This window comes from Pongo pygmaeus, chromosome Y, assembly GCF_028885625.2.
Source record: "Pongo pygmaeus isolate AG05252 chromosome Y, NHGRI_mPonPyg2-v2.0_pri, whole genome shotgun sequence".
Classification (NCBI taxonomy): domain Eukaryota; kingdom Metazoa; phylum Chordata; class Mammalia; order Primates; family Hominidae; genus Pongo; species Pongo pygmaeus.
The window spans coordinates 33,918,456-33,940,212 of NC_072397.2; the positions used below are offsets into that span (position 1 = coordinate 33,918,456).

At 33.6% G+C, this 21,757-nt stretch overlaps 1 protein-coding gene across 1 annotated transcript in view; it reads left to right on the plus strand.

Moving 5' to 3' along the window:
- Positions 1-21,757, plus strand: part of LOC129025914 (deleted in azoospermia protein 1-like) — a 65,585-nt gene that overhangs the window by 35,548 nt on the left and 8,280 nt on the right. The window contains exons 14-24 of the mRNA XM_054473468.1: positions 380-431; positions 867-930; positions 1,020-1,159; positions 2,552-2,641; positions 4,966-5,037; positions 7,382-7,453; positions 9,794-9,865; positions 12,212-12,301; positions 14,623-14,694; positions 17,041-17,112; positions 19,456-19,527. Of these exons, the coding sequence (XP_054329443.1) occupies positions 380-431; positions 867-930; positions 1,020-1,159; positions 2,552-2,641; positions 4,966-5,037; positions 7,382-7,453; positions 9,794-9,865; positions 12,212-12,301; positions 14,623-14,694; positions 17,041-17,112; positions 19,456-19,527 (868 nt within the window). The remainder of the gene's footprint in view (positions 1-379; positions 432-866; positions 931-1,019; positions 1,160-2,551; positions 2,642-4,965; positions 5,038-7,381; positions 7,454-9,793; positions 9,866-12,211; positions 12,302-14,622; positions 14,695-17,040; positions 17,113-19,455; positions 19,528-21,757) is intronic.

Consider the following 21,757-nt stretch of genomic DNA (forward strand, 5'->3'; position numbering starts at 1 on the left):
TTTTGAAATGTCTGCAATTTTTATTTCATACAGGTGAGTTAATCAGTTTTCTCAAATTGTTGTTTTCTTCATACACTGCACAGCATCTTTAATTTTAACCACCTTGTCTTAGATAGTAAGTTAAATTCAGGTTCACAGATGTGAATTCTTTGTTAATCAATGAAGTTTTCACAGTACCCTAATCCTAGCACATTTTGACATAGTTCTACTTAAGAAAAAGTAGTATTTGTAGAGGATCTGTCATGTGCATGTTAGCAAATACTTATCATGGTATATTATTCATCTTTGGTCATGATCACTTCTGTATATAGAATAGTAGAAGTTCTGAACCATGTACTGTATGATGGTGATTTTATGCTTCATTTGTCTGCCTTCATAGCTATGGATTTGTTTCATTTGTTGATGACGTGGATGTCCAGAAGATAGTAGAGGTAAGTAATTCAATGGAAAAGTCCCTTATTTATCTTACTGATACGACGTTTAGTGTTAGTGATATACTCAGACTTGTGTAAAATTTGGAGAAAGTTAGACTTCCTGTTCAAAATCCAAACTCAGAGTAACCTCCCATAACTTGATAGATCATGTTTATTTTTGAGTGGACACCTAGGTTCATGAACTACAGACAGGAAAGGTTGGAGACAGGGTGATGAAAAGTTTTTGATCAACTTTCACTTGATGCCTCTTGACACTGATTAGAGTGGCAAGGGTAAATAAGGTGGCTTCATGATGACAACATTTAATTTGGTGCGTAGTTGTCACTGATCGTCTATGATGATAGGAACCTTAGAAAGCTTTAGGTGTTTACCCAAGTCTTGGAAGCTAAGACTTGAAAATGGATTCTAGTTTTGTTACTGTTCTCTTTTCAGTCACAGATACATCTCCAGGGTAAAAAGCTGAAGCTGGGCCCTGCAATCAGGAAACAAAAGTTCTGTGAGTAGGAAAAGAAATTGTTCTTTTTTGACCCGGGTAGCTTTTCAAATAACTAAAAGTAGGCTTTTTTCTTCTTGCTTTTCAAAAAGGCGCTCGTCTTGTGCAGCCACGTCCTTTGGTATTAAATCCTCCTCCTCCACCACAGTTTCAGAACATCTGGAGGAATGCAAACACTGAAACTTGCCTGCAGCCCCTAATCACGCTGAATCCTATAACTCAGTACGTTCAGGTAAGAAGTGCTTATGGTCCTGTTCTCTTGTTTATTGTAGTCATCCTTGCGTCTGTGGAATTGTATCTACACTTTCCGTAGTAAGTGGCAATGGAATCCCTGTTTAAACAGTGTGAGTAATGGGAAATTTGTTACTTTTGTTAGAAATTTCTTACTCTTAGTGTTGGTTATTTGAGCTAAAAATCTTCTATGTACTTTGCAAGGCTTTCTCTCAGAAATGACCTCTTTAGACACATGAACAAATCTCTTCCTGTCTCTTCCTTTTTCACCCTATGTAACTAGTTGCTAAAGTATTTGGAAGCAGCTCTCCTTATGTGTCTGCCTAGTTTATTGTTCTCCAAGGTTAGCGGTTAACCTAGCTATTCTTTACTTGCAGTGCTTTCCAGATGCCTCGTCATATAAATTGCTGACTTCTGGATATATTCTGGTTCTGGGATGGGTAGATTTCTGATCTCTTTTACTCTATGTAAATCCCGTGAGTTTCTGGCATGTCATTTCTCTGATGCTGGTTGCTTTGATGTTTAAAGAGAGATTTGACATCGTTTGTCACTTACTGGTGATAAATAACATTTATTTTGTTCTTCGTTCCTCTTATTTCAGTGTGTGTTTAAAACACCTTTTCTTTGATGGAAAATAAAGTAACAAAATAGTAGTGAAATAGTTCTTCAGTGTCTCTCATATGTTGACATTTTCCATGTACTTGAAACGTGTAGGGTACACCTCTTCTTCTTTTTTCCTTCTCTGAGCAATGACTAGAAGAAAAGCCCTACGTGTTTCTAGCATTTACGGTGAGCCATTACTGAATCTGGGTATATTCATGAATGCTGCTACCTGTATGTTTTTAATCAGTAAGAATTTATTGAAACGTAGAAGACGTTATACTGTCTCTTTTCCAGTTATGGCTATATACTGCCCTTAATTTGTGGAAATGAAGTATAGAGAAAGCCGTAACATCTGTCGAAGAACTACAGTGTTACCCTATAATGTTGTCAAATACCAAACAATCTAGAAGTATTTTGCCAAAGAAATAGCAAATGTATGAATTTAATTTACGTTGAAATCTATCCTAATGGAGCCTTATCACCAGTGTAAGAAATAACTTCTGGGTGGGCATAAGTACCCGGTATATATGAGGTAAACTTTGGCTGGTGAAATAGTCACTTCTTTTGTCATTTGTCTCTTCCCCCTCCCCACCCAAAGGGTAGCACTTGACAGACAATTTTTATTTCTTCATAAAGTCAGTCATTTAGAAATCTGGATTGCTGTACGTAGAAAAACAATTACTGTTTCAAAGTTTTTCATATTTTTGTTATATTGGGTATGATATTTCTTTCTATTTAAAAAAAATGTTTTACCGTATTAATCCATTCTTTCTGTCAACTTTATTTTCAGGCTTATTCTACTTATCCAGATTCACCAGATCAATTTATATCTATAAATTCCGTCATCCCTGGATATCAGTTGCCTGTATATAATTATCAGGTAATTGAAGAGGGAGTAAAATGTTTTACCTTCAGCTACTATTGAGGCCTTCAACTTGTTTATACAAATTGCTTGAATAGTTTGTCATTTTAAAGTAGTGAAATGTACCTAAAATTTAAGAAATCACTTAGAATTCGTGTAATGAGGACCTCTGTGTTACTTAGAAGTGATGAAATCAGATTTTGACAGGAGTGTACTCAGCAATAACTTTTGTGTAGAACAATTTCTGAGATTTGTGTTTCCGTCTTTGTTTCAGCATGTATTTTGTTATCTTTGCTGTCAAAGAGCTGAAACATCCAGGCTGACTTTCATGAATCTTGCAGAGATATAAAGTGAAATAAAAGCTTTACCCAATTCTTAGAGCACAGAATTCCAATTGTATTTTTATTTTAGCTTGCTGCTTCATGGTAGTAGTTCTCTGGGTCTGTTTTCAACGATACAACTCTTATCTATGACCCGTAATCATATGTGTGGTAACAAATTCAAAGAATTAATATCTTTGAGGATGCTACAATTCTATTTCCAGAAAATTGGGAAGATTGAGGTTTTCCATGTAGAAGTAACAACAAGAACTTCAGGGATTAGAAACCTAAAGTACTTCTTTTTTTCTATTCTGTTTCTTTCATTATAACAAAGGAGCCATCATGATAAATACTTCAATATTATGTAACTCACGGGTTTTTGAAAATGTGTAGGAGTATTTACATAATTTTGGTTACTTTTTTTTTTTTTTTAAAAAAAGATTCCACTGCACTGGCCTGTTGGGGCGCAAAGGAGTTATGTTGTTCCTCTGGTAAAGCGAATTAGTGAAACATATACTTCCTCTTCTTTCTTGATTTTTTGTGTGTCGTATGTGCCTATAAATATTTTAAATCATCCTTTATATTAATGTGTTACGTTTTGTTACTTTCTTTTTAACCTCCCATGGCAGCAACAGTGCCTTTTTCTCTCTCAGGTTTTGTATGCTTAAGCAATGGCTTATCCACGTAATGACAAGTGTTCAGTTACTTGTTGGTAGATTATTTAATGTAAGAAAGGTAGTCCTAATGTGGCTTTACCTAAGAACGGTAGTATTAATTTGGCTTTAGAAGAGCATGTATCTGATTAGAATCTGCGTCTGGATTTACCAAGCATAAAAAATTTGATAAAGAGAAACAGAAATGTTTTTCTGTTAATTACTCTTAAAGAAGAATAGGATTAAAAAGAGCATTACCTCTATAACACCTGAGCTGCTTTCCCCCATGTAACTAAAATATTTGAAAGCAGTTCTTCTCATGTGTCTGCCTACTTTATTCTTCTCTAAGTTTAGCAATTAATCCAGCTATTCTTTATTTGAAATGATTTCCAGATGCCTCTGCATATAAATTGCTGACTTCTGGATATATTCTGATTCTGGAATGGGTAGAGTTCTGATAGTTTTAGATATCTGTAAATCCCATCAGTTTCTAGCGTGTAGTGTCTCTGATCCTTGTTACTTTGCTATTTAAAGTAGATTTGACATATTCTGTCACTTATTGGTGATAAATAACGTTTATTTCCTTCTTAGTTCATTTTATTTATATCTTAGTTGAAAAGACATTTTCTTTGATGGAAAATAAAGTAACAGAATAGTAGTGAAATAGTTATTCAGTGTTTCTCATTTGTTGTCGTTTTCCCTGTGCTTGAAACATGTACGGTATACCTCATCAATGGCTAGAATAAAAGCCCTACTTCTAACATTTACTGTGAGCCATTACCGAATCTGGGTGTATTCATGCCTGCTGCGTACCTATATGTCTTCAAACAATTAGTATGTATTGAAACATATGAGACTTTATACTGTCTCTTTTCCAGTATTGGATTATATACTGCACTTAGTTTTTCAACGTAAAGTACGGAACACACCGTAAATTCTGTAGAACTACATATTACCTTATAGTATTGTCAAACACAAATCAGTCCGGAAGCATTTTTACAGGGAAATGGCAAATGTATTAATTTAACTTACATTGAACTCTGTCTTCATGCAGCCTTATCACCAGTGAAAGAAATAACTTCTGGGTGGGCATAAGTACACAATATAAGTAAGGTTAACTTTGCCTGGTGAAATAGCCAATTATTTTGTCATTTGTCTGTTCCCCCTCCACGCCCAACCGTAGGACTTGACCGAGAATAATACGTTCTTCATAAATCAGTCAGTCATTTACAATTCTGCATTGTTGTATATAGAAAAATAATTAGTATTTCAATGTTTTTCATATTTTTGTTCTACTGGGAATATTTCTCTCTAATTAAAAAAAAGTTTTACCTTATTAATTCATTCTTTCTGTATAATTTATTTTCAGGCATATCGTACTTATCCAAATGCACCAGTTCAGGTCATCACTAGATATCAGTCGCCTGTATATAATTATCAGGTAATGTAAGAGGAAGTAAAATGATTTGCTTTCCGATATTATAGAGGCCTTTAACTTGTTTATACAAATTTCCTGAATAGTTTGTCATTTTAAACTAGTGAAGTGTACCTAAAATTTAAGGCAACACTTAGAATTAGTGTAGAATGAAGACCTCTGTCTTATTAAGAAGTAATGAAGTAATATTTTGACAGGAATATACTTGGCAGTAACTTTTCTGTAGAACAGATTTCTGAGATTTGGTGTCCCCTTCTTCATTTCTGGATTGTAGTTTTCATCTTTGCTGTCAAATAACTGAATGAAACATCCAAAGTTGACTTTGCTGAATTTTGTTAGGGAGATAGAGTGAAGTAAAATTATGATCCACTTTTTAGAGCACAGAATTCCAATTATATTTTCATTTTAGCTGGCTGTTTCACGGTAGTAATTCTCTGGATCTCTTTTCATAGATAGGACTATGTCTGTGACCCATAATTATATCTATGGTGATAAACTGAAAGAGCTACTATCTTTGAGGTTTCCACATTGCCAACTCCAGAAAATTTGGAGAAAGGTGAAGTTTCATATATAAAAGTAACAAGAATGTCATGGACTAAAAACATAAAGTACTTAAGTTTTCCATTCTGTTACTTTTATTATAGTGAAAAAGGAGACAGCAGGATAAGTACTTCAATATTGTGTTTCTCATGTGTTTTTGAAAATGTGTAGGAATATTTTAATAGTTTTGGTGTCCGGTTTTTTTTTTTTTTTTTTTTTTTTTTAAAGATGCCACCATAGTGGCCTGTTGGAGAGCAAAGGGATTATGTTGTACTTGACGTTAAGTGAATTAGCCAAACGTACACTTCCTGTTCATTCTTGATTTTTTTCCATGTCATATGTGCCTATAAATATGTTTAAATGATTCTTTATATTAATGTTTTATTTATTTGTTTTTTTACTTTCTTGTTAACCCGATTATAAACTCCAATGGGAGCAACAGTGCCTTTTTTGCTCTCAGGTTTTTATGTGCTTAAGCAATGGCAGGTCCACATAGTGATAGACTATATAATCAAAGAAAGGGAGTATGCACGTGGCTTTAGAAGTAGTATGTATCTGCGTAGAATCTGCCTCTGGCTTTACCAGCAATAGAACATTTGGAGAAGAGAAACAGAAATGTTTTGCTGTTAATTACTCTTAAATAAGAATAGGAATAAACAAGAGTATTGCCTCTAAACCACCTGAGCTGCTTTCCCCCCTTATAACCAGTTCCTAAAGTGCATGAAAGCAGCTCTCCTTACGTGTCTGCCCACTTTATTCTTCTGTAAGTTTAGCAGTTCATCTAGCTACTCTTTATTTGAAATGATTTCCAGATGCCTCCTCATGTAAATTGCTGACTTCTGGATATATTCTGGTTCTGGAATGGGTAGATTTCCGATGTGGTTTGATATATATATATAAATCGCGTGAGCTTCTGGCATCTGATTTCTCTGATCCTGCTTACATTGATATTTAAAGTAGGATTTGACATACTCTATCACTTACTGTTGATAAATAACGTTTGTATTCTTCTTAGTCTATTTTATTTATGTGTCAGTTTAAAAGACATATTCTTTGATGGAAAATAAAGTAACAAAATAATAGTGAACCAGTTGTGCAGTGTCTCTAATTTGTTGACATTTTCCACGTGCTTGAAACATGTATGGTATACCTCTTCTTTTTCCTTCTCTGAACAGTGGCTAGAAAAAAAGCCCTACTTGTTTGTGTCATTGACTGTGAGCCATTACTGAATCTGGGTGTATTCATGTATGCTGCTGCCTGTATGTTTTCAAACAATAAGAATTTATTGAAACATACAAGACATACTTTCTCTTCTCCACTATTGGATTATAGACTGCACTTAGTTTTTCGGAATGAAGTGCAGAAAAAGCCATAACATCTATAGAACTACATGTTACCCTATAATATTGTCTAATACAAAACAGTCTAGAAATATTTTTACAGGGAGATAGCAAATGTGTTAATGTAACTTACACTGCAATCTGTCTTAATGGAGCCTTATCACCAGTGTAAGAAATAACTTCTGGGTGAGCTTAAGTACCCGATATATATAAGGTAAACTTTGGCTGGTGAAATAATCACTTCTTTTGTCATTTGTCTCTTCCCCCTCCCCACCCAAAGGGTAGCACTTGACAAGAGAATTTTTATTTCTTCATAAAGTCAGTCATTTAGAAATCTGCATTGCTGTACGTAGAAAAACAATTACTGTTTCAAAGTTTTTCATATTTTTGTTATATTGGGAATTGTATTTCTTTCTAATTTTAAAAAACGGTTTACCGTATTCATTTTTTTCTGTAACCTTTATTTTCAGGCATTTCCTGCTTATCCAAATTCACCAGTTCAGATCACCACTGGATATCAGTTGCCTGTATATAATTATCAGGTAATTGAAGAGGGAGTAAAATGGTTTACTTTCAGCTACTATTGAGGCCTTCCAAGTTGTTTATACAAATTGCTTGAATAGTTTGTCATTTTAAAGTAGGGAAATGTACCTAAAATTTAAGAAATCACTTAGAATTCGTGTAATGAGGACCTCTGTGTTACTTAGAAGTGATGAAATCAGATTTTGACAGGAGTGTACTCAGCAATAACTTTTGTGTAGAACAATTTCTGAGATTTGTGTTTCCGTCTTTGTTTCAGCATGTATTTTGTTATCTTTGCTGTCAAAGAGCTGAAACATCCAGGCTGACTTTCATGAATCTTGCAGAGATATAAAGTGAAATAAAAGCTTTACCCAATTCTTAGAGCACAGAATTCCAATTGTATTTTTATTTTAGCTTGCTGCTTCATGGTAGTAGTTCTCTGGGTCTGTTTTCAACGATACAACTCTTATCTATGACCCGTAATCATATGTGTGGTAACAAATTCAAAGAATTAATATCTTTGAGGATGCTACAATTCTATTTCCAGAAAATTGGGAAGATTGAGGTTTTCCATGTAGAAGTAACAACAAGAACTTCAGGGATTAGAAACCTAAAGTACTTCTTTTTTTCTATTCTGTTTCTTTCATTATAACAAAGGAGCCATCATGATAAATACTTCAATATTATGTAACTCACGGGTTTTTGAAAATGTGTAGGAGTATTTACATAATTTTGGTTACTTTTTTTTTTTTTTAAAAAAGATTCCACTGCACTGGCCTGTTGGGGCGCAAAGGAGTTATGTTGTTCCTCTGGTAAAGCGAATTAGTGAAACATATACTTCCTCTTTCTTGATTTTTTGTGTGTCGTATGTGCCTATAAATATTTTAAATCATCCTTTATATTAATGTGTTACGTTTTGTTACTTTCTTTTTAACCTCCCATGGCAGCAACAGTGCCTTTTTCTCTCTCAGGTTTTGTATACTTAAGCAATGGCTTATCCACGTAATGACAAGTGTTCAGTTACTTGTTGGTAGATTATTTAATGTAAGAAAGGTAGTCCTAATGTGGCTTTACCTAAGAACGGTAGTATTAATTTGGCTTTAGAAGAGCATGTATCTGATTAGAATCTGCGTCTGGATTTACCAAGCATAAAAAATTTGATAAAGAGAAACAGAAATGTTTTTCTGTTAATTACTCTTAAAGAAGAGTAGGATTAAAAAGAGCATTACCTCTATAACACCTGAGCTGCTTTCCCCCATGTAACTAAAATATTTGAAAGCAGTTCTTCTCATGTGTCTGCCTACTTTATTCTTCTCTAAGTTTAGCAGTTAATCCAGCTATTCTTTATTTGAAATGATTTCCAGATGCCTCTGCATATAAATTGCTGACTTCTGGATATATTCTGATTCTGGAATGGGTAGAGTTCTGATAGTTTTAGATATCTGTAAATCCCATCAGTTTCTAGCGTGTAGTGTCTCTGATCCTTGTTACTTTGCTATTTAAAGTAGATTTGACATATTCTGTCACTTATTGGTGATAAATAACGCTTATTTCCTTCTTAGTTCATTTTATTTATATCTTAGTTGAAAAGACATTTTCTTTGATGGAAAATAAAGTAACAGAATCGTAGTGAAATAGTTATTCAGTGTTTCTCATTTGTTGATGTTTTCCCTGTGCTTGAAACACGTACGGTATACCTCATCTTCTTTTTCCTTCTCTGACCAATGGCTAGAATAAAAGCCCTACTTTTAACATTTACTGTGAGCCATTACCGAGTCTGGGTGTATTCATGCCTGCTGCGTACCTATATGTATTCAAACAATTAGTATTTATTGAAACATATGAGACTTTATACTGTCTCTGTTCCAGTATTGGATTATATACTGCACTTAGTTTTTCAACATAAAGTACAGAAAACGCCATAAATTCTGTAGAACTACATATTACCTTATAATATTGTCAAACACAAATCAGTCCGGAAGCATTTTTACAGCGAAATAGCAAATGTATTAATTTAACTTACATTGAACTCTGTCTTAATGTAGCCTTATCACCAGTGTAAGAAATAACTTCTGGGTGGGCATAAGTACACAATATAAGTAAGGTTAAGTTTGCCTGGTGAAATAGCCAGTTTTTTTGTCATTTGTCTGTTCCCCCTCCACGCCCAACCGTAGGACTTGACCGAGAATAATACATTCTTCATAAATCAGTCAGTCATACACAATTCTGCATTGTTGTATATAGAAAAATAATTAGTATTTCAATGTTTTTCATATTTTTGTTCTACTGGGAATATTTCTCTCTAATTAAAAAAAAGTTTTACCTTATTAATTCATTCTTTCTGTATAATTTATTTTCAGGCATATCGTACTTATCCAAATGCACCAGTTCAGGTCATCACTAGATATCAGTCGCCTGTATATAATTATCAGGTAATGTAAGAGGAAGTAAAATGATTTGCTTTCCGATATTATAGAGGCCTTTAACTTGTTTATACAAATTTCCTGAATAGTTTGTCATTTTAAACTAGTGAAGTGTACCTAAAATTTAAGGCAACACTTAGAATTAGTGTAGAATGAAGACCTCTGTCTTATTAAGAAGTAATGAAGTAATATTTTGACAGGAATATACTTGGCAGTAACTTTTCTGTAGAACAGATTTCTGAGATTTGGTGTCCCCTTCTTCATTTCTGGATTGTAGTTTTCATCTTTGCTGTCAAATAACTGAATGAAACATCCAAAGTTGACTTTGCTGAATTTTGTTAGGGAGATAGAGTGAAGTAAAATTATGATCCACTTTTTAGAGCACAGAATTCCAATTATATTTTCATTTTAGCTGGCTGTTTCACGGTAGTAATTCTCTGGATCTCTTTTCATAGATAGGACTATGTCTGTGACCCATAATTATATCTATGGTGATAAACTGAAAGAGCTACTATCTTTGAGGTTTCCACATTGCCAACTCCAGAAAATTTGGAGAAAGGTGAAGTTTCATATATAAAAGTAACAAGAATGTCATGGACTAAAAACATAAAGTACTTAAGTTTTCCATTCTGTTACTTTTATTATAGTGAAAAAGGAGACAGCAGGATAAGTACTTCAATATTGTGTTTCTCATGTGTTTTTGAAAATGTGTAGGAATATTTTAATAGTTTTGGTGTCCGGTTTTTTTTTTTTTTTTTTTTTTTTTTAAAGATGCCACCATAGTGGCCTGTTGGAGAGCAAAGGGATTGTGTTGTACTTGACGTTAAGTGAATTAGCCAAACGTACACTTCCTGTTCATTCTTGATTTTTTTCCATGTCATATGTGCCTATAAATATGTTTAAATGATTCTTTATATTAATGTTTTATTTATTTGTTTTTTTACTTTCTTGTTAACCCGATTATAAACTCCAATGGGAGCAACAGTGCCTTTTTTGCTCTCAGGTTTTTATGTGCTTAAGCAATGGCAGGTCCACATAGTGATAGACTATATAATCAAAGAAAGGTAGTATTCACGAGGCTTTAGAATTAGTATGTATCTGCGTAGAATCTGCCTCTGGCTTTACCAGCAATAGAACATTTGTAGAAGAGAAACAGAAATGCTTTGCTGTTAATTACTCTTAAATAAGAATAGGAATAAACAAGAGTATTACCTCTAAACCACCTGAGCTGCTTTCCCCCCTTATAACCAGTTCCTAAAGTGCATGAAAGCAGCTCTCCTTACGTGTCTGCCCACTTTATTTTTCTGTAAGCTTAGCAGTTCATCTAGCTACTCTTTATTTGAAATGATTTCCAGATGCCTCCTCATGTAAATTGCTGACTTCTGGATATATTCTGGTTCTGGAATGGGTAGATTTCCGATGTGGTTTGATATATATATATAAATCGCGTGAGCTTCTGGCATCTGATTTCTCTGATCCTGCTTACATTGATATTTAAAGTAGGATTTGACATACTCTATCACTTACTGTTGATAAATAATGTTTGTATTCTTCTTAGTCTATTTTATTTATGTGTCAGTTTAAAAGACATATTCTTTGATGGAAAATAAAGTAACAAAATAATAGTGAACCAGTTGTGCAGTGTCTCTAATTTGTTGACATTTTCCACATGCTTGAAACATGTATGGTATACCTCTTCTTTTTCCTTCTCTGAACAGTGGCTAGAAAAAAAGCCCTACTTGTTTGTGTCATTGACTGTGAGCCATTACTGAATCTGGGTGTATTCATGTATGCTGCTGCCTGTATGTTTTCAAACAATAAGAATTTATTGAAACATACAAGACATACTTTCTCTTCTGCACTATTGGATTATAGACTGCACTTAGTTTTTCGGAATGAAGTACAGAAAAAGCCATAACATCTATAGAACTACATGTTACCCTATAATATTGTCTAATACAAAACAGTCTAGAAATATTTTTACAGAGAGATAGCAAATTTGTTAATTTAACTTACATTGCAATCTGTCTAAGTGGAGCCTTATCACCAGTGTAAGAAATAACTTCTGGGTGGGCATAAGTACCCGGTATATATAAGGTAAGCTTTGGCTGGTGAAATAGTCACTTCTTTTGTCATTTGTCTCTTCCCCCTCCCCACCCAAAGGGTAGCACTTGACAAGAGAATTTTTATTTCTTCATAAAGTCAGTCATTTAGAAATCTGCATTGCTGTACGTAGAAAAACAATTACTGTTTCAAGGTTTTTCATATTTTTGTTATATTGGGAATTGTATTTCTTTCTATTTAAAAAAACGTTTTACCGTATTAATTCATTCTTTCTGTCAACTTTATTTTCAGGCTTATTCTACTTATCCAGATTCACCAGGTCAATTTACATCTATAAATTCCGTCATCCCTGGATATCAGTTGCCTGTATATAATTATCAGGTAATTGAAGAGGGAGTAAAATGGTTTACTTTCAGCTACTATTGAGGCCTTCAACTTGTTTATACAAATTGCTTGAATAGTTTGTCATTTTAAAGTAGGGAAATGTACCTAAAATTTAAGAAATCACTTAGAATTCGTGTAATGAGGACCTCTGTGTTACTTAGAAGTGATGAAATCAGATTTTGACAGGAGTGTACTCAGCAATAACTTTTGTGTAGAACAATTTCTGAGATTTGTGTTTCCGTCTTTGTTTCAGCATGTATTTTGTTATCTTTGCTGTCAAAGAGCTGAAACATCCAGGCTGACTTTCATGAATCTTGCAGAGATATAAAGTGAAATAAAAGCTTTACCCAATTCTTAGAGCACAGAATTCCAATTGTATTTTTATTTTAGCTTGCTGCTTCATGGTAGTAGTTCTCTGGGTCTGTTTTCAACGATACAACTCTTATCTATGACCCGTAATCATATGTGTGGTAACAAATTCAAAGAATTAATATCTTTGAGGATGCTACAATTCTATTTCCAGAAAATTGGGAAGATTGAGGTTTTCCATGTAGAAGTAACAACAAGAACTTCAGGGATTAGAAACCTAAAGTACTTCTTTTTTTCTATTCTGTTTCTTTCATTATAACAAAGGAGCCATCATGATAAATACTTCAATATTATGTAACTCACGGGTTTTTGAAAATGTGTAGGAGTATTTACATAATTTTGGTTACTTTTTTTTTTTTTTTAAAAAAAGATTCCACTGCACTGGCCTGTTGGGGCGCAAAGGAGTTATGTTGTTCCTCTGGTAAAGCGAATTAGTGAAACATATACTTCCTCTTCTTTCTTGATTTTTTGTGTGTCGTATGTGCCTATAAATATTTTAAATCATCCTTTATATTAATGTGTTACGTTTTGTTACTTTCTTTTTAACCTCCCATGGCAGCAACAGTGCCTTTTTCTCTCTCAGGTTTTGTATGCTTAAGCAATGGCTTATCCACGTAATGACAAGTGTTCAGTTACTTGTTGGTAGATTATTTAATGTAAGAAAGGTAGTCCTAATGTGGCTTTACCTAAGAACGGTAGTATTAATTTGGCTTTAGAAGAGCATGTATCTGATTAGAATCTGCGTCTGGATTTACCAAGCATAAAAAATTTGATAAAGAGAAACAGAAATGTTTTTCTGTTAATTACTCTTAAAGAATAGGATTAAAAAGAGCATTACCTCTATAACACCTGAGCTGCTTTCCCCCATGTAACTAAAATATTTGAAAGCAGTTCTTCTCATGTGTCTGCCTACTTTATTCTTCTCTAAGTTTAGCAATTAATCCAGCTATTCTTTATTTGAAATGATTTCCAGATGCCTCTGCATATAAATTGCTGACTTCTGGATATATTCTGATTCTGGAATGGGTAGAGTTCTGATAGTTTTAGATATCTGTAAATCCCATCAGTTTCTAGCGTGTAGTGTCTCTGATCCTTGTTACTTTGCTATTTAAAGTAGATTTGACATATTCTGTCACTTATTGGTGATAAATAACGTTTATTTCCTTCTTAGTTCATTTTATTTATATCTTAGTTGAAAAGACATTTTCTTTGATGGAAAATAAAGTAACAGAATAGTAGTGAAATAGTTATTCAGTGTTTCTCATTTGTTGTCGTTTTCCCTGTGCTTGAAACATGTACGGTATACCTCATCAATGGCTAGAATAAAAGCCCTACTTCTAACATTTACTGTGAGCCATTACCGAATCTGGGTGTATTCATGCCTGCTGCGTACCTATATGTCTTCAAACAATTAGTATGTATTGAAACATATGAGACTTTATACTGTCTCTTTTCCAGTATTGGATTATATACTGCACTTAGTTTTTCAACGTAAAGTACGGAACACACCGTAAATTCTGTAGAACTACATATTACCTTATAGTATTGTCAAACACAAATCAGTCCGGAAGCATTTTTACAGGGAAATGGCAAATGTATTAATTTAACTTACATTGAACTCTGTCTTCATGCAGCCTTATCACCAGTGAAAGAAATAACTTCTGGGTGGGCATAAGTACACAATATAAGTAAGGTTAACTTTGCCTGGTGAAATAGCCAATTATTTTGTCATTTGTCTGTTCCCCCTCCACGCCCAACCGTAGGACTTGACCGAGAATAATACGTTCTTCATAAATCAGTCAGTCATTTACAATTCTGCATTGTTGTATATAGAAAAATAATTAGTATTTCAATGTTTTTCATATTTTTGTTCTACTGGGAATATTTCTCTCTAATTAAAAAAAAGTTTTACCTTATTAATTCATTCTTTCTGTATAATTTATTTTCAGGCATATCGTACTTATCCAAATGCACCAGTTCAGGTCATCACTAGATATCAGTCGCCTGTATATAATTATCAGGTAATGTAAGAGGAAGTAAAATGATTTGCTTTCCGATATTATAGAGGCCTTTAACTTGTTTATACAAATTTCCTGAATAGTTTGTCATTTTAAACTAGTGAAGTGTACCTAAAATTTAAGGCAACACTTAGAATTAGTGTAGAATGAAGACCTCTGTCTTATTAAGAAGTAATGAAGTAATATTTTGACAGGAATATACTTGGCAGTAACTTTTCTGTAGAACAGATTTCTGAGATTTGGTGTCCCCTTCTTCATTTCTGGATTGTAGTTTTCATCTTTGCTGTCAAATAACTGAATGAAACATCCAAAGTTGACTTTGCTGAATTTTGTTAGGGAGATAGAGTGAAGTAAAATTATGATCCACTTTTTAGAGCACAGAATTCCAATTATATTTTCATTTTAGCTGGCTGTTTCACGGTAGTAATTCTCTGGATCTCTTTTCATAGATAGGACTATGTCTGTGACCCATAATTATATCTATGGTGATAAACTGAAAGAGCTACTATCTTTGAGGTTTCCACATTGCCAACTCCAGAAAATTTGGAGAAAGGTGAAGTTTCATATATAAAAGTAACAAGAATGTCATGGACTAAAAACATAAAGTACTTAAGTTTTCCATTCTGTTACTTTTATTATAGTGAAAAAGGAGACAGCAGGATAAGTACTTCAATATTGTGTTTCTCATGTGTTTTTGAAAATGTGTAGGAATATTTTAATAGTTTTGGTGTCCGGTTTTTTTTTTTTTTTTTTTTTTTTTTTTTAAAGATGCCACCATAGTGGCCTGTTGGAGAGCAAAGGGATTATGTTGTACTTGACGTTAAGTGAATTAGCCAAACGTACACTTCCTGTTCATTCTTGATTTTTTTCCATGTCATATGTGCCTATAAATATGTTTAAATGATTCTTTATATTAATGTTTTATTTATTTGTTTTTTTACTTTCTTGTTAACCCGATTATAAACTCCAATGGGAGCAACAGTGCCTTTTTTGCTCTCAGGTTTTTATGTGCTTAAGCAATGGCAGGTCCACATAGTGATAGACTATATAATCAAAGAAAGGGAGTATGCACGTGGCTTTAGAAGTAGTATGTATCTGCGTAGAATCTGCCTCTGGCTTTACCAGCAATAGAACATTTGGAGAAGAGAAACAGAAATGTTTTGCTGTTAATTACTCTTAAATAAGAATAGGAATAAACAAGAGTATTGCCTCTAAACCACCTGAGCTGCTTTCCCCCCTTATAACCAGTTCCTAAAGTGCATGAAAGCAGCTCTCCTTACGTGTCTGCCCACTTTATTCTTCTGTAAGTTTAGCAGTTCATCTAGCTACTCTTTATTTGAAATGATTTCCAGATGCCTCCTCATGTAAATTGCTGACTTCTGGATATATTCTGGTTCTGGAATGGGTAGATTTCCGATGTGGTTTGATATATATATATAAATCGCGTGAGCTTCTGGCATCTGATTTCTCTGATCCTGCTTACATTGATATTTAAAGTAGGATTTGACATACTCTATCACTTACTGTTGATAAATAACGTTTGTATTCTTCTTAGTCTATTTTATTTATGTGTCAGTTTAAAAGACATATTCTTTGATGGAAAATAAAGTAACAAAATAATAGTGAACCAGTTGTGCAGTGTCTCTAATTTGTTGACATTTTCCACGTGCTTGAAACATGTATGGTATACCTCTTCTTTTTCCTTCTCTGAACAGTGGCTAGAAAAAAAGCCCTACTTGTTTGTGTCATTGACTGTGAGCCATTACTGAATCTGGGTGTATTCATGTATGCTGCTGCCTGTATGTTTTCAAACAATAAGAATTTATTGAAACATACAAGACATACTTTCTCTTCTCCACTATTGGATTATAGACTGCACTTAGTTTTTCGGAATGAAGTGCAGAAAAAGCCATAACATCTATAGAACTACATGTTACCCTATAATATTGTCTAATACAAACCGTCTAGAAATATTTTTACAGGGAGATAGCAAATGTGTTAATGTAACTTACACTGCAATCTGTCTTAATGGAGCCTTATCACCAGTGTAAGAAATAACTTCTGGGTGAGCTTAAGTACCCGATATATATAAGGTAAACTTTGGCTGGTGAAATAATCACTTCTTTTGTCATTTGTCTCTTCCCCCTCCCCACCCAAAGGGTAGCACTTGACAAGAGAATTTTTATTTCTTCATAAAGTCAGTCATTTAGAAATCTGCATTGCTGTACGTAGAAAAACAATTACTGTTTCAAAGTTTTTCATATTTTTGTTATATTGGGAATTGTATTTCTTTCTAATTTTAAAAAACGGTTTACCGTATTCATTTTTTTCTGTAACCTTTATTTTCAGGCATTTCCTGCTTATCCAAATTCACCAGTTCAGATCACCACTGGATATCAGTTGCCTGTATATAATTATCAGGTAATTGAAGAGGGAGTAAAATGGTTTACTTTCAGCTACTATTGAGGCCTTCCAAGTTGTTTATACAAATTGCTTGAATAGTTTGTCATTTTAAAGTAGTGAAATGTACCTAAAATTTAAGAAATCACTTAGAATTCGTGTAATGAGGACCTCTGTGTTACTTAGAAGTGATGAAATCAGATTTTGACAGGAGTGTACTCAGCAATAACTTTTGTGTAGAACAATTTCTGAGATTTGTGTTTCCGTCTTTGTTTCAGCATGTATTTTGTTATCTTTGCTGTCAAAGAGCTGAAACATCCAGGCTGACTTTCATGAATCTTGCAGAGATATAAAGTGAAATAAAAGCTTTACCCAATTCTTAGAGCACAGAATTCCAATTGTATTTTTATTTTAGCTTGCTGCTTCATGGTAGTAGTTCTCTGGGTCTGTTTTCAACGATACAACTCTTATCTATGACCCGTAATCATATGTGTGGTAACAAATTCAAAGAATTAATATCTTTGAGGATGCTACAATTCTATTTCCAGAAAATTGGGAAGATTGAGGTTTTCCATGTAGAAGTAACAACAAGAACTTCAGGGATTAGAAACCTAAAGTACTTCTTTTTTTCTATTCTGTTTCTTTCATTATAACAAAGGAGCCATCATGATAAATACTTCAATATTATGTAACTCACGGGTTTTTGAAAATGTGTAGGAGTATTTACATAATTTTGGTTACTTTTTTTTTTTTTTTAAAAAAGATTCCACTGCACTGGCCTGTTGGGGCGCAAAGGAGTTATGTTGTTCCTCTGGTAAAGCGAATTAGTGAAACATATACTTCCTCTTTCTTGATTTTTTGTGTGTCGTATGTGCCTATAAATATTTTAAATCATCCTTTATATTAATGTGTTACGTTGTGTTACTTTCTTTTTAACCTCCCATGGCAGCAACAGTGCCTTTTTCTCTCTCAGGTTTTGTATACTTAAGCAATGGCTTATCCACGTAATGACAAGTGTTCAGTTACTTGTTGGTAGATTATTTAATGTAAGAAAGGTAGTCCTAATGTGGCTTTACCTAAGAACGGTAGTATTAATTTGGCTTTAGAAGAGCATGTATCTGATTAGAATCTGCGTCTGGATTTACCAAGCATAAAAAATTTGATAAAGAGAAACAGAAATGTTTTTCTGTTAATTACTCTTAAAGAAGAGTAGGATTAAAAAGAGCATTACCTCTATAACACCTGAGCTGCTTTCCCCCATGTAACTAAAATATTTGAAAGCAGTTCTTCTCATGTGTCTGCCTACTTTATTCTTCTCTAAGTTTAGCAGTTAATCCAGCTATTCTTTATTTGAAATGATTTCCAGATGCCTCTGCATATAAATTGCTGACTTCTGGATATATTCTGATTCTGGAATGGGTAGAGTTCTGATAGTTTTAGATATCTGTAAATCCCATCAGTTTCTAGCGTGTAGTGTCTCTGATCCTTGTTACTTTGCTATTTAAAGTAGATTTGACATATTCTGTCACTTATTGGTGATAAATAACGCTTATTTCCTTCTTAGTTCATTTTATTTATATCTTAGTTGAAAAGACATTTTCTTTGATGGAAAATAAAGTAACAGAATCGTAGTGAAATAGTTATTCAGTGTTTCTCATTTGTTGACGTTTTCCCTGTGCTTGAAACACGTACGGTATACCTCATCTTCTTTTTCCTTCTCTGACCAATGGCTAGAATAAAAGCCCTACTTTTAACATTTACTGTGAGCCATTACCGAGTCTGGGTGTATTCATGCCTGCTGCGTACCTATATGTATTCAAACAATTAGTATTTATTGAAACATATGAGACTTTATACTGTCTCTGTTCCAGTATTGGATTATATACTGCACTTAGTTTTTCAACATAAAGTACAGAAAACGCCATAAATTCTGTAGAACTACATATTACCTTATAATATTGTCAAACACAAATCAGTCCGGAAGCATTTTTACAGCGAAATAGCAAATGTATTAATTTAACTTACATTGAACTCTGTCTTAATGTAGCCTTATCACCAGTGTAAGAAATAACTTCTGGGTGGGCATAAGTACACAATATAAGTAAGGTTAAGTTTGCCTGGTGAAATAGCCAGTTTTTTTGTCATTTGTCTGTTCCCCCTCCACGCCCAACCGTAGGACTTGACCGAGAATAATACATTCTTCATAAATCAGTCAGTCATACACAATTCTGCATTGTTGTATATAGAAAAATAATTAGTATTTCAATGTTTTTCATATTTTTGTTCTACTGGGAATATTTCTTTCTAATTAAAAAAAAAAGTTTTACCTTATTAATTCATTCTTTCTGTATAATTTATTTTCAGGCATATCGTACTTATCCAAATGCACCAGTTCAGGTCATCACTAGATATCAGTCGCCTGTATATAATTATCAGGTAATGTAAGAGGAAGTAAAATGATTTGCTTTCCGATATTATAGAGGCCTTTAACTTGTTTATACAAATTTCCTGAATAGTTTGTCATTTTAAACTAGTGAAGTGTACCTAAAATTTAAGGCAACACTTAGAATTAGTGTAGAATGAAGACCTCTGTCTTATTAAGAAGTAATGAAGTAATATTTTGACAGGAATATACTTGGCAGTAACTTTTCTGTAGAACAGATTTCTGAGATTTGGTGTCCCCTTCTTCATTTCTGGATTGTAGTTTTCATCTTTGCTGTCAAATAACTGAATGAAACATCCAAAGTTGACTTTGCTGAATTTTGTTAGGGAGATAGAGTGAAGTAAAATTATGATCCACTTTTTAGAGCACAGAATTCCAATTATATTTTCATTTTAGCTGGCTGTTTCACGGTAGTAATTCTCTGGATCTCTTTTCATAGATAGGACTATGTCTGTGACCCATAATTGTATCTATGGTGATAAACTGAAAGAGCTACTATCTTTGAGGTTTCCACATTGCCAACTCCAGAAAATTTGGAGAAAGGTGAAGTTTCATATATAAAAGTAACAAGAATGTCATGGACTAAAAACATAAAGTACTTAAGTTTTCCATTCTGTTACTTTTATTATAATGAAAAAGGAGACAGCAGGATAAGTACTTCAATATTGTGTTTCTCATGTGTTTTTGAAAATGTGTAGGAATATTTTAATAGTTTTGGTGTCCGTTTTTTTTTTGTTTTTTTTTGTTTGTTTTTTTTTTTTTTTAAAGATGCCACCATAGTGGCCTGTTGGAGAGCAAAGGGATTGTGTTGTACTTGACATTAAGTGAATAATTAGCCAAACGTACACTTCCTGTTCATTCTTGATTTTTTTCCATGTCATATGTGCCTATAAATATGTTTAAATGATTCTTTATATTAATGTTTTATTTATTTGTTTTTTTACTTTCTTGTTAACCCGATTATAAACTCCAATGGGAGCAACAGTGCCTTTTTTGCTCTCAGGTTTTTATGTGCTTAAGCAATGGCAGGTCCACATAGTGATAGACTATATAATCAAAGAAAGGTAGTATTCACGTGGCTTTAGAATTAGTATGTATCTGCGTAGAATCTGCCTCTGGCTTTACCAGCAATAGAACATTTGTAGAAGAGAAACAGAAATGCTTTGCTGTTAATTACTCTTAAATAAGAATAGGAATAAACAAGAGTATTACCTCTAAACCACCTGAGCTGCTTTCCCCCCTTATAACCAGTTCCTAAAGTGCATGAAAGCAGCTCTCCTTACGTGTCTGCCCACTTTATTCTTCTGTAAGTTTAGCAGTTCATCTAGCTACTCTTTATTTGAAATGATTTCCTGATGCCTCCTCATGTAAATTGCTGACTTCTGGATATATTCTGGTTCTGGAATGGGTAGATTTCCGATGTGGTTTGATATATATATATATAAATCGCGTGAGCTTCTGGCATCTGATTTCTCTGATCCTGCTTACATTGATATTTAAAGTAGGATTTGACATACTCTATCACTTACTGTTGATAAATAACGTTTGTATTCTTCTTAGTCTATTTTATTTATGTGTCAGTTTAAAAGACATATTCTTTGATGGAAAATAAAGTAACAAAATAATAGTGAACCAGTTGTGCAGTGTCTCTAATTTGTTGACATTTTCCACGTGCTTGAAACATGTATGGTATACCTCTTCTTTTTCCTTCTCTGAACAGTGGCTAGAAAAAAAGCCCTACTTGTTTGTGTCATTGACTGTGAGCCATTACTGAATCTGGGTGTATTCATGTATGCTGCTGCCTGTATGTTTTCAAACAATAAGAATTTATTGAAACATACAAGACATACTTTCTCTTCTGCACTATTGGATTATAGACTGCACTTAGTTTTTCGGAATGAAGTGCAGAAAAAGCCATAACATCTATAGAACTACATGTTACCCTATAATATTGTCTAATACAAAACAGTCTAGAAATATTTTTACAGGGAGATAGCAAATGTGTTAATTTAACTTACATTGCAATCTGTCTAAGTGGAGCCTTATCACCAGTGTAAGAAATAACTTCTGGGTGGGCATAAGTACCCGGTATATATAAGGTAAGCTTTGGCTGGTGAAATAGTCACTTCTTTTGTCATTTGTCTCTTCCCCCTCCCCACCCAAAGGGTAGCACTTGACAAGAGAATTTTTATTTCTTCATAAAGTCAGTCATTTAGAAATCTG